General features: G+C 31.6%; 2 protein-coding genes across 2 annotated transcripts in view; one reads left to right on the forward strand and one right to left on the reverse strand.

Annotated features, from left to right (window-relative positions):
* The window catches only part of LOC127699101 (pleckstrin homology domain-containing family H member 1-like), a 77,106-nt gene extending 72,617 nt beyond the window's left edge, over positions 1-4,489 (reverse strand). The window contains exon 1 of the mRNA XM_052202836.1: positions 4,401-4,489. The gene's annotated coding sequence lies outside the window, so the exon portion shown is untranslated. The remainder of the gene's footprint in view (positions 1-4,400) is intronic.
* Positions 4,490-4,669: 180 nt separating this feature from the next.
* LOC127699100 (thyroid adenoma-associated protein homolog) overlaps positions 4,670-13,513 on the forward strand; it is a 202,207-nt gene continuing 193,363 nt past the window's right edge. The window contains exons 1-5 of the mRNA XM_052202835.1: positions 4,670-4,800; positions 5,792-5,865; positions 6,916-7,028; positions 8,331-8,482; positions 12,553-12,634. Coding sequence (XP_052058795.1) covers positions 4,797-4,800; positions 5,792-5,865; positions 6,916-7,028; positions 8,331-8,482; positions 12,553-12,634 — 425 coding nt within the window. The 5' untranslated portion in view covers positions 4,670-4,796. The remainder of the gene's footprint in view (positions 4,801-5,791; positions 5,866-6,915; positions 7,029-8,330; positions 8,483-12,552; positions 12,635-13,513) is intronic.

The raw sequence follows: 13,513 nt of genomic DNA on the forward strand, positions 1-13,513 counted from the left end.
GCCTTCAACAATGAGCAAAGCCCATACCGCACGTTCAGCTATAAAAGGCCCCAAAATGACAATGTAAAACAATTCAAACGAGAAAACTAACGGCCTAATTTATGTACAAAAAATGAACGAAAAACAAATATGTAACACATAAACAAACGACAACCACTGAATTACAGGCTTCTGAATTGGGACAGGCACATACATACAGAATGTGGCGGGATTAAACATGTTAGCGTTGATTTATGTTATATTAATAATATATTTTCATTCAGTTTAATAGAAACATTGATTCAAAAGTTGATTTCTGACAAAACTTTCAACATTGTTCCTTTTAAAAAAAAATTTGTTTGACATGAATAAAAACTTGAAAATTATGATGTTCAAATTAAGATCTTCTTAAATGTATTCTATAACTAGACAAAAAAAAATCAAATTTCAATAGGAACATTGATAAAACTTTTGATTGAAATCAACTTTTTATGATTGAATCAATGTTTATATTAAACTGAATGAAACTATATTATTAATATTGAATAAATACATCATCACTCGCAGTTAATGAGTATAAAAAAAGTATTTTTGTCTATATATAAGAACTTTTTTTACTCAGGTGAATTAATCAATGAGTGATAGATTTCTCTTAGCATGCTTAGAAGAAATTTAAAGGTCCCAGTGAATAAACTACACAGAGAAAAATAGCTATTGTATTCATTCAATAGGACAGGTGAACTTACAAAAGTTTAAATACCTGGTCAAGATAGAGATGGCACTGTGGAAAACTTTCATTGGGTTCGCAATAATATTGAATAAATACATCAGCACATGCAATTAATGAGTATAAAAAAAGTATTTTTGTCTATATATAAGAATTTTTTTTTACACAGGTAATTTAATCAATGAATGATAGATTTCTCTTAGAAGAAATTTAAAGGTCCCAGTGAATAAACTACACAGAGAAAAATAGCTATTGTATTCATTCAATAGGACAGGTGAACTTGCAAAAGTTTAAATACCTGGTCAAGATAGAGATGGCACTGTGGAAAACTTTCATTGGGTTCGCAATAACAGTGTACAGCATATAACCAATACCTATCAAGATATTTCATTTCTCAATTTTAAATTACGATACAAGGAATTTTGAGCAAAATAGATCGTCCCTATTATAGATACATTGTATAAGCGATATACATGTAACATAGACAACAATGCTTTTATTGATGTTCTACATCTTGATAGTTGCTGGAAGGCATTCAATAATAACAAATAATCAAAGATTCATTGCCTTTACTCCATGGCATTGTTCTTGAATTCACAGTTGTGGTGTGATCGTCAGTTTGCAAAGAATTCCGCTTAAACCAGTGGTAGGTGCCGTCTTAAACTTGCAGTGAGGTGAGAGCTTTTTGCTCCGTGTTGAAGGCCTCATTGTGACTTCAAGATGAAGACTAGCAATAAAAGCGCTGTTCCTTTGCTTTTTGTGTTTTTTGCTGTGCACATACTGATTTTGCATCATGGATTGATACCCCATATCCTTTCTTTTCTATTATACAGTTAAAACCAGTTTTTACTGGTTTTTGAGTGATTCACTGTGAAACAGGGTGATTGCTGGTGATAATTTTCATTCTAATTTCACACAGTCATATTATATACATTTGTACCTACGGTATGACATACACAGAGAGATTTTTTATACTAAATAACCCACCATTTAATAGTTGCATTCATTTCTAAAAATCAACAATGCGATCGAGAAGGATTTTTAGCAAATTAGTACCCTACATCAAGTTACTGTAGATCTCAACTATCACCCTTATAATCTTGAAGTGTACCTTGCCATCATTATTGGCAGCATATGGATTTGTGTTTTTTCTTGAGGCAGATAGACACTGTTAAATTGAGAAGTCAGCCACCATTTTGGACATTATGAATTTTTCCAACAATCAAGTACCATAACTCTGGAACAGTAAGAGTGAAATCTATATATATATAGATTTTGACCTGTCTTTAAGTCCAAAACATTCCATTTAAATTTCAATCGTTTTAATAAAAGGGGTTCTTCATTTTTTATCAGGAAACCAAAAGCATTTTAAATTGGAAGTGTCTGCGCGTACCCGCATGCGGGTACGAATAGTCAAATTGCCATTCATAGGCTACGCGTACCCACATGAATTAAACGTGAAATATATACGGAATTTGTCGCAATAAATTAAAAGTGAATAAATTGATTAAAACTACTCAGAATTTTTATAAATATTTATATATAGGTAAGTGAACAGTTTTTCTCAGTTAGTAAATATGGAAGAGAGTGATATACATGTGGGGAAGACATTTCAAAGTTATCATGAATTGGAACAATTTGTTCAGAACTATCAGTCGATTAATTTTATACAATTGTATAAAAGAAACTCGGAGTCAATTGCAGCTGCAGAGAAAAGAAGAACTGGAAACACAAAAATTAAAGAGGAATTTATTCTGTTAAAGAATAAATTTTTCCTGTATTCACGGTGGCAAAAAATTCCAAACAAGTTCGACAGGAAAAAGACCTAATACAAGGTATTAATATTGTTTTAAATTATAGTTTTTAATCAAATTTGCCGCGTTTCATTCATTAGTCAAGTTTATTTTTTTATGTCGAATACTTCTAGTTTTTCTATTGTAAACCGTTCATGATATTAGGGATATGTCTACTTTCAGTACTTTCCAAATGGAATGTCCTTTCCGCTTTAAACTTGGCGTAACTAAAGATGGACAAAACCTGATTGTGAGGCAATCACACAGTTCTCAAAATCATGAGATCAATAAATGTTTATTTGACTATCTTGAAAACGGCACATTTTATAATAGTATTAATTTTTATCATGTTTTTCTTTTACAGGGACTGTACACTACAGTTTCATTTTCCATCAGTGTGCATTTAATTTGCAATGTTTATTATGTATCATTATCTAATAAATACAATTTGAAAATATTATTTTTCATACTCTTCACTCATTCTACACGAAATCCCCATATTATCGATAATTTCGGTATATGTTTCACGTATTATAAAACCGGATGTGGGTACGCGTAGCCTATGAATGGCAATTTGACTATTCGTACCCGCATGCGGGTACGCGCAGACACTGCCTTTTAAATTTTCACAACATTCAAGTACTATTACTCTGGAGCAGTAAAATTGAAATGATGAAAATTGAACTTAACCTGTCCTCAGTGATCCAAAACATTCCATACAAATTTCAATCATTGTGAAAAAATCTTGTGTTCTCACCAAGTCCGATTCTTGTATTATACTCGCCCTTACTGGAAGTTCACCATTTTCTATATGTAATAAACAGACATGTTACGTTCTTAGTTAATTTTGTTGCATTCTGTTAAGAATTTGTTGCATTTTTAGCCGTAGTGGATACTTCTATGGAAATTCAGATGACAGAAGTCTGTGAATTTAATAATTGAAATTTACATTCCAATGGGATTGTTCAAATTTTATTTTTCAGAAATGGAAAAAAAAGTTCTAAGGTCTTGGGGTTTAAACTACATGAACAAGGGTCAGTCGGTTAACTGGAACCACAAATATATTTGTATTTGGCCTTATGAATACTCACAGTATGCATTTAACACACCAATCTGAAGTAGTTTTTTATGAATGATTAACACTGTCTGACCCGAGGTCTATATAGGCGTAAACGATTTCATCAAACAATCAGTTTTTACTATGACGTAATAACATACTCAGCATTGTGACATAGGAAATTTATGGGAAAGTGCACAAATAGACCACTTTCAAGCTATGTCCTGCATCGGAAAAGTTTGTCAATTATGTGCCCCTATATGTCATTTACCAGATAGAGGGGATGGCCTGTATCCCTGCACTATTAAAGTTCATGAAGTGTCTTCGTGATCGTCATTATGCAGGCTAATCTAGAAATAATGTTTGTTCCATAGGTACTTAATCACAATTCCCTAATAACAACGTTAACAGTGCTGATTATAAATTATAAGGATTTAATGTGCCAAATAATTCGTGCAATATAGCATCATAATTTTTCAACTTCTCACTCAACATGGTAAGGAAGTGAAGATGCTCCTAAACGCACGAATGATGTTCACTAAAACCAAAGTTTTTGTAAATTTTGACAGAAATGCAACGCCAACGAACTCGAAAGTGGTCTATTCGAAAGTGATAGTCGTCTATTGAAATTCAAATTATTTTTTGTAAACTATTATATCATTACCTAATGTAAAAATAATTGATGGCCCTAGAAATAAGATTCAAAACTTATTCTATTTCTTTTAAAATAAATTTAAATTTAAACAAAAATAAGTAATGCTATAAAAAATAGCTTCTTATACGGAATTTGTCCTCTCTCACACGTAACACCTACCTCAAATCAGATCAAGAAATTGTAACTTACCCCTAAAGGGTTTCACTATTACTTTTTAAATGTCCGGGGGCTGTGGAAGTAGAAATGTTGCAGACGAAATTAACTTACCGGAAACAAAATATTTAATTGAGTTAACGGGGCGAATGTTTCGGTCAAGGACATTGCTAAATTATTTTAAACGACCAGCAAGAAATACAAAGTTAATAAAAAGATGCTGTAGACATGAGAAAATATATAAAATACCTTTGTATATCTTAAATAAACAATTTTCTTTAATTAAAGTAAATTTGCTGCGGGATGAAAAGATGTCTGCGCCCATGTTACAAAATGCGAGCAAAAACAAAGTTGGGTTTCTCGTGTTTATGAATTTGCAGTTAATATAGGAAGAATAAACTTGCATGTAGTCTACCTAAATTAGATTGAAAAATGGGTTTGTATCATAATCTAAGACTGTCACAAAACCGTTTTGGATAGTAGGGCACTAGGGGTATACTTTTTTTTTTAAATGCACGTAGACGATTAACGGGGTATACATCTGATTTGCAGTCAAGTCGCTATGGTCACAACATACATGTAAAGGCTATCAGGACAGAAATTTATATAAACAATCAACAAAGTACACAGGTACAGAGACGTTTCGGCCACATGTCGTTTCGGCCACAGTCGTCTCGGCCATAGTCGATTCGGCCACACTTTTTCATAATTTTATTACATATACAGTTGCCTATAATTGCCTACATCCCCTTCATTTGAATTCTTGTTGATAATTGTCTCATTGGCAATCATACCATCTGATCTCCTTATTTTGTTCAAATATGTTAAACATATATTAAACACCAACGACTGCATACAATCTAAAAACGTTTACCAGTGCAAGCTGATGAATGCTAGTCAAGTCGTTCCAAGTCCGATTGGCTCCAAGTCTATTCGTCCCAAGTCAATGGTTAAGGTTCATCATAAGAAATGGACAAAAATGGCTGTATTTACACCTCAAAAACTACTCTGTGTACAGACTAACCTGTGCAGTTTGGAAAATTTTAAGGCCTGGCATCCACTAGATATATAAAAGTTAAATGCATTTTGTGTTTCCGAAAGATAAAATCTTTTCTGGATTTTGATGGGCATTTTTTTTTTCGTTCCTGCTGTTGGTGTTAAAAAAAAACACTCCCTTAAAGCTGAAATTCAAAAACCGACAAAAATCACACAGTTTCATCTTGTGTCCATGCAGTGAACATCAATGAGACAGCAATCAAAACAAATCTGAAATGACATCATGCAAACATTGTACTGAAATCAGGGAGAAATCCAACAAAAGCAACAAAAATCAAATGAAATTGCATGTTATTCTGAAGACTGATGTACATTGCCAGTAATCCTGAATTGTGAACCTGCAAGTAAATCTGAAAAAAATATATTTGCAGAGAAACATACAGAAAAGCTTGACAGTTTGAAAGATTTACAGAATGTCAAAGACCAGATAGTTGTTGTTAAAGAGGTAAAGCTTTTAATCCACTAACAGTGTACATATATAAGTAAATTATTTTTGTGCTTTAAGGAACCAAAAACTATAAATATGAGACACTCTAGATCTTCTTAATTTGTTATGCAAGTTTATTTGAAATATGACACACACTTAAATATTGATATTCATATATCAGAGACTCAAGAGTTATTTAGAAAATTAGCATTCAACTAATTTCTTATGCATTAAGTTTCCAAGGAGACTTTGATGGTGTATTTTCCAATTCATATACGAATTGATTTTATAATACAGTATTATTACCTGTAATTGTACAGGGAGCACCTCAGTTGTATATAGTTTAAAAGCAAATCACCATTTTTCTCAATGATAGCTTCAATATGACTTTGCCTGATATGAGTCAACAAACAGCCTCTTTACACAAAAGCAAAGGGATAGAATGGGACAGATCAGGTCCATGATAGATATTGCCTTTAGAAACACTCATTACAAAAAAAAAATTTTGAAGGGAAATGAAATTCTACTATCATAACTATTATGTCCTTCACAATTATCAACTTTTTTAAAGCATCTTTTTTTTCCAAAATGTTTTTATCTTCCCGTTGGTATCTTTCGCCTCTCTTCAATATGCATGTCAAATATCTGCCACTTTATGTTAAACAATTTACAATCAATCAATCAAAAAAAATTCTTTATGTTTATGCTGCTGCAGAATCTAGATTTGTGTAATGACATAAATATAACAGGTTTACATTCACTTAAGAATTGAATGCTTCTTTTTGTAAATTTATTGGGGTGTAAAAGTGTTTACTGAAGTGCGCACGGTCAATGCTTTTACAACCCTATAAAATTACTAAAAGAAGCATTCAATATTAATAAATAGTTTTTCTTTTATTTACCTGTGCACTTTATTGTGAAAGCTCGTGTCATCATGAATGTTACATTTCATTTTGAAATGAATGTTAATTTCAGAACGACGCGAGATTGCTGTTAGCCAATCAAATTAACGTATTATAATGAAACATACATGTAATGTAATTATATGTATTTATTATTGTTTTGAAGGTATGTAAAGGATTAAAATCCAATGAAGGGGAGGTAACAAATGTTTTACAGAAGCTGGTTCAGATTTACATTACATTTCCTGCCAAACATCAAGTCAAAAGAGTCTTGATCAGGTAATTAACAGAGATCAATGTATCAATAATGGAGGTCCTTCAATCTTAACTATCAACTCTATGTGAAATAATTTTAGCCCATCTTTGAATTATTACATTTATTAAAAAGGCTATCAGAGGTAATGATTTATTTTGTAAATTCCAAATAATTAAATTTGTTCCGTTAAAAGTTAAGCCGAAAATGAAATGAAAAGTTTTTGGGTCCAGCCTTAATTTTGACCCTAATGCATATATGAGGATTTCTTCACTGTAAACTTTTAACCATCTTGTCAGTTGTAACTACTAACTTATTATATAAAAAAGCAACTCAAAATTGGTAAAAACCAAGTTTATTGTTATCACTTTATTCATATTGACAGTTACATACATGCTAAACTTCTTGTAAATAGAGGGGACTTGGTGGACAAGTGGTATAAGTAGTTCAACACTGAGGTTGTGAGTTCGAATCCTGCAAGTTGCAGGTGCGCTCGACTCCAATCTTAGTCGACCAAGATTGTCAGTTTTCCTGTCGGGAGTCTGTGGTTTTCTCCAGGCACTCGTACTTCCACCACAAAAAAAAAATGACTGCCACGAAATAGTCAATAGTGCTGAAAGTGGCATTAAACACCAATCAATAAAAAAATCTTGTAAATAGATATTTATAATACTTGAACCTGACTTTGTTCAGAAACTATTTTTTCCGGCTTGTAACAAAATAAAAATCCTTACCTACCTATCCTGTTATTCTTGGGCTTCAAACTTGAAAAAAAAAAAATTCTTAATTTACTTAACTCAATTCGTATTCTACATTTCTTTAATATTTTTTTTTTTAACAAATAAAAAAGGATAACTGTAAATACCAAACATATTTGAAAGTACATAAGACCACACTAACCATCAACAAAAGTATCCTTCATGAAATAAGACAAGATTATACACAAATAAAAACAAAAATGAACAATACATGGTTCAGATACCCTGACTTGGTACAGGTATAACATGTGGTGGAGTCAAAACAGCTTTTGAGCCGACGGTAGAGACCCTCATGGGTATTAAAGGTCGTTAAACACTCGTAGTAGTAAACCAGCTTTACGCGTGCACAAATCTTTCTATTTGCCTTATATCTAGATCATATGTCGAAAAGTAATATGCAAGAAAAACCTGCACAGTGCAGCTGCCAATATGAAGAAAAGAAGCATGAACAAGGATATAAATCACAGCACATAATGTCATCTTCTTACACTTTGAAGAATAATTATTATATGTTTTCAAAAATGATGAATGCTTACTGTTCTGTCTATATTATTGTTAAAATTTTTGCAGTGCCTTCCAGAGTTTACCTTCACAGTCCAGTGACTTTGTTGTTACAGAATTAAGTAGACAGCTGGAATGTATCCTCAAAATAAGTCTAGTCTCAGGGGATCTCAGGAATTACATAGATACAGTGGCTGGATTGATGGACAATTTTCCATTAGGTAATGAATCATATAAGAAAACATATGAATTGATTGATTAAGGATGTAGTTAGGTGAAATTAAAAAAATCTAGAATTTGAAATTAATACTATTAGTCAGAAGAGCATAAGTTAAGGAACAAAATAAACTAAAAAATATTTATACATATATTAGTGGGAAAAATTATTTGAGAAAAATTTAAATTCGAAGTTCAAAAATAATTTTGTTTTTATTTTTCAATATCTCACTAACAATAGATTGACAATATTCAGATGGAAACTTATTCACTACATATACTGCCATGTAATGAACTTTTAAAAAAGTGGAAATTACCGAGGACAATTTATGTAAGCATTGTAATGAAAAAGAAAACTATGAACACTTTTTTGTCAATTGCTCATTTAATACTGTCTTTCTAAATATAGTACATGTATTGAAATTAATGAAATCTCTTGGTATTGACAAAGACATTATAATCCTTGAAAATTTAGTAACAGTGTACAAAATTAAAGGCACAGCATACTTTGATATTAATTACATATTAACGATAATATCTTTCTCAATATACAAAGCACATATAGTCAGAAAAGAAGAAAATAAAAAAAAACATTTTTTAAATTTTTCAGAAAGAAATTTCAGAAATTATTGAAATAAACAACTTTAACAACAAAAATAATAGTAAGATAATTCTAAAAACAAATACTGTGGATTCATTTTTATTCGTGGTATACCAATTTTCGTGGGTTTCGTGGGTCACAGCGAGCCACGAATTTAAGAATTCAACGAAATATAATCCCAAGAAATGTGTATAGAGTCGGATGTTTATTTCCGGTTATGTTATGCAGTTCTAGTATAGTGTTGACTAGCGATAAATATTGTAACATAACAAGTGTTTTTATTGAAAGTAGATACAAGTATTTTGATTAAATCAATAATAAATATATCGAATATCAGTGATAAATTACTTTTTAAAATTTATCAAAACTGTTCATGGAAAATAACTGCAAGTTGTTAATTACCGTGTCATAGTTTGGTTTACTGGTGATTAAAAATCAATAGGATTAAGTACGGGGATATTGCCCGTATGTAATTTTGTTTATGACAGGAACATTTATTTTCACACCTTTTTCTTATTTGACTATTTATTATATCGTGATTAGGGAAAAGAGCTTTCAATCATAAAGTTTTGAATGCCTTATAAAATTCCGACAAGAATTTATAAATTGTAAAACAAACAAATAATTAGTTGTCTCTGTACAGTATTGTAATAGAAGTTTTCAATGAGCACTTTAACCTAGAATGACCAAGCCAGGATTTTGATCATTCAAAACTTTTTCAATGAATTCCTTCTTTTTTGTTTGTTTTATTATTGATCAAACCAAGGAGGTTATATGATCTAAATTAAAAAGAAATCCACGAATTACGTATCTGATTTTTTTGTTTGTAATCAGCGATCCACGAATTTACGTATACCACGAAACGTCTTTTTTTCTCTATCCACGAAAATTGATACCCACGAAAATAAATGAATCCACAGTAGATGTATTGCAAAAAATCAAATGAATCAAAATTAAATCTATGTTAGATGTTTTGAAACAATACTTCTATAGTAACTAAATTCAGAACATTGTATGCAAAATTGTTAATTGTGCACAAGCCAAATATGGTCATATTTATTAACGGGTTCAACCATGCATGTGTCCAAGATATGTTTGTAAGCATGTTCAACCATGCATGAGTCACGACATGTAACGTACTGTATTTTTAGATTTTGAAATGTGTATTCACAAACGTTAAACAAAAATAGATATACATGTATCAGCACGATTATAAATTAGTGTAGTGAAATAATGTGTAATCTCAGATGAATGTTATAACTTGTGCAATATACATACATGTCGACATAGAAAAGATCAGTAGATAATTAAAAAAAAGCTTGCATACTCACCAAATGTTTATATCAAATAAGTTAAATCCTGTTTATAATAATAATATTTAGATGACACATATCATAACTCTATCCGATAGCGCACATGTTTGCTGAAGCAGCACTGTGCCAAAATTAAATGGAACACCGATCACATTGATAACGGAGTTGATTCCGGACAACTAAGTTATATAAAAAAAGAAAAAAAAAAGAAGAAAAAAAAGAAAGATCTGTACGTGTAATCACAATAATTTATCAAATACATTTGTGGAATGAATTATATTATAGATACTTATATTATGAAGAAGTTATATCTTACCAAATAGTGCTTCCCTTAACTATTAGGTAAAGTAACATGAGGGATACTAAGTTAAAAGCTGTAAACTTAGTAATTTGTTACAGCAAATGTGCAATAAAGATATTGTTACGTTAAAAAAAAAAAATATTGATAGGTTATGGGTCTCCTGTTTGAGATATTTGAATTTTTTAAAATGGCAGGAAAAGGCTGACTTGGACTTTTACCTTATATTTAGCATTGGCATTATTTGGGTCTCAAATCATAAGAAAAAAATCTAGAATCTGCTTAAATTTTGGTAATGACCTTTTTATGAGCTATTGAAGTCTTCTATGAAAAGAAAAGTAGGTGATATGGGGCAAAATATTTTACCCTGTATCCTAGGAAAAAACCAAAGAAGTCCGAACATCTGACAAAAATTCAAAAACTGACCTGACTATATCTTTAATAGATTTTTTATGATAAACACCACTTGTAGCACTATTGACTAATTCAAGACAGCCAGATTTTATTGGTGGAGGAAGCCAGAGTGCCCATAGAGAACCACAAACCTTCGGTAGTTAAACTGGCAATTGTAGTCAATTAAGATTGTAGTCAATTAAGATTGTAGTCAATTAAGATTGTAGTCAAATATACCTGTCACGTGTGGTGTTCAAACTCACAACATCAGTGTTGACAGGCTAGTGATACAGTAGATTAACTACTTAGACCACTCAGCCACCATGGCCACCGAATGAAAGGAGATGTCAGGTATACTTCAAAGAGGCACTAGCCTATAAATGGTACACATAGCAAAAGAATTCTAGAGACCAATGATTAGTCTTCAACAATAGACAAGTGTCTATAGATACAATATGTTTGGGTCTAAATCTCCTAGAAAATTTGTCAAAGAAATTCCATCAGCACCAAACGTTGAGATGAATAGAGACAACATCTTTATGAGGTTCCTGACTTATTACAGACACATGAACATGTGGTTGGATTTAATAGTCATTATTTAATATACCAGGAGCTAAAATGAAATAAACTGTTAACAGTTATGCTTAAGGGGAGGGTTAAGCACTCACAAATTCGTATTATCTTGCCACATTCTTGATATGCCTGTCTCAAGTCAGGAGCCTGTAATTCAGTTGTTGTCTTGGGTTGCTGTCTGTCACAATTGGTTTTTTATTAATTGTTTAAGTATTAATCAGGCCTATTCTTATTCTGGGCTTTTAATAGATTACTATACATGATGTGTTTCTCATTGTTGAAGGTTGTACGGTGACCTATAGTTGCTTACATCCACGTCAATTGGACACTGGGAGATAGTTGTCTCATTGGCATTCATACCTTATCTTCTTAATTTTAGATTTGAACATATCTGCATTCTTTATAGAAAGAAGAAATTAGCAATTTTATAGTCTCTGGTTTAAGTGACTTTTATTCAAAGTAATGTTATGAAATATGCAACTAAAAATTGGCATTAGACCACCAATGCAGGTTAAGTTTTAATTCGACAAATACGTCATATTATGTTGCAACTTTTGAGCTGATGTTCTTCATATATTGATGAAAATGTAAACACATACACTGTCCTCCTTTTTTGTTATTATAAAGAATATTAGATACAATACTTCTTATCCTGTCGCATCCAACAGCAGTCTTTGAGTTAATGTTCTTCATATATTAATGAGAATGTCAACTCACATCTTCTTTTTATACATACACTCTCTTGCTCTTTCATTATTATAAAGAATATTGAGCTGCAGTATGTTGTCATTTTTTTTACACACACATGATACATATACACACACATAATACTATACACACACATTATACTAATACACACACATGATACATGTACATGTTTATTTGAATGTGTTACAGGTCAGAAATGTATAGACAACCAGTGCTTAGAAATTCTACAGAATGTATCCTCTATTTTATCAAGGTTTCTGGCTGAAAACAGGTAAGGATTATCAATCATACTTTTTATGCCCCCGCCGTAGCGGAGGAGGCATTAAGTTTAACCCTTGTCTGTCTGTACGTTCGTCCGTCTGTCCGTACTTGCATCCCAAAATTGGTTTCCATACTCTAACTTTAGTTTGCCGCAACCAAATGTTATGAGACTTATACACAATGCTTATTACCACATAAAAACAGATCAAGTTTAAATTTTGATGGTGCCACTTTTACTGTTTTAGAGTTATGCCCCTTTACAAATGGAAAAATTGCTGAATTTTTCGTTTCCATTCTCTAACTTTAGTTTGCCTCAACCAAATGTTATGAAGCTTATACACAATGCTTATTACCACAAAAAAAAACAGATAAAGTTTGAATTTTGGTGGCATCACTTTTACCGCTCTAGAGTTATGCCCCTTTACAAATGGAAAAATTGCTGAATTTTTTGTTTCTGTTCTCCAATTTTAGAGTGCCTTCACCAAATGTTATGAAACTTGTGAGCAATGCTTATTACCACAAAACACAGATCAAATTTGAATTTTGGTAGCGTCACCTTTACCATTCTAGAGTTATGTCCCTTTATGATGTTGTATGCAAGCGTGGGCATCATCTGTGTCCCATGGACACATTCCCAATTCATTTATATATTTTCATGATTTCTATGTGGTTTTGTACATGCAAAATGCAAACTCTTTGTTTTTTATTATGTTGGGTTGCTTTCCTATCACATTGACATTAACCCTATAACTTTTTTGTAACATTCACAGTGATGAGGCACAATACCTTATTTTTTTCGATTCCAATGTCAGTATGCAATGAGATATTATTTCTACTGTACTGATAGATAACATATTTATAAAGGTACAAATGTAATTATGCTATTAAC

The sequence above is a fragment of the Mytilus californianus genome, unplaced genomic scaffold (assembly GCF_021869535.1).
Source record: "Mytilus californianus isolate M0D057914Y unplaced genomic scaffold, xbMytCali1.0.p SCAF_4, whole genome shotgun sequence".
Classification (NCBI taxonomy): Eukaryota; Metazoa; Mollusca; class Bivalvia; order Mytilida; family Mytilidae; genus Mytilus; species Mytilus californianus.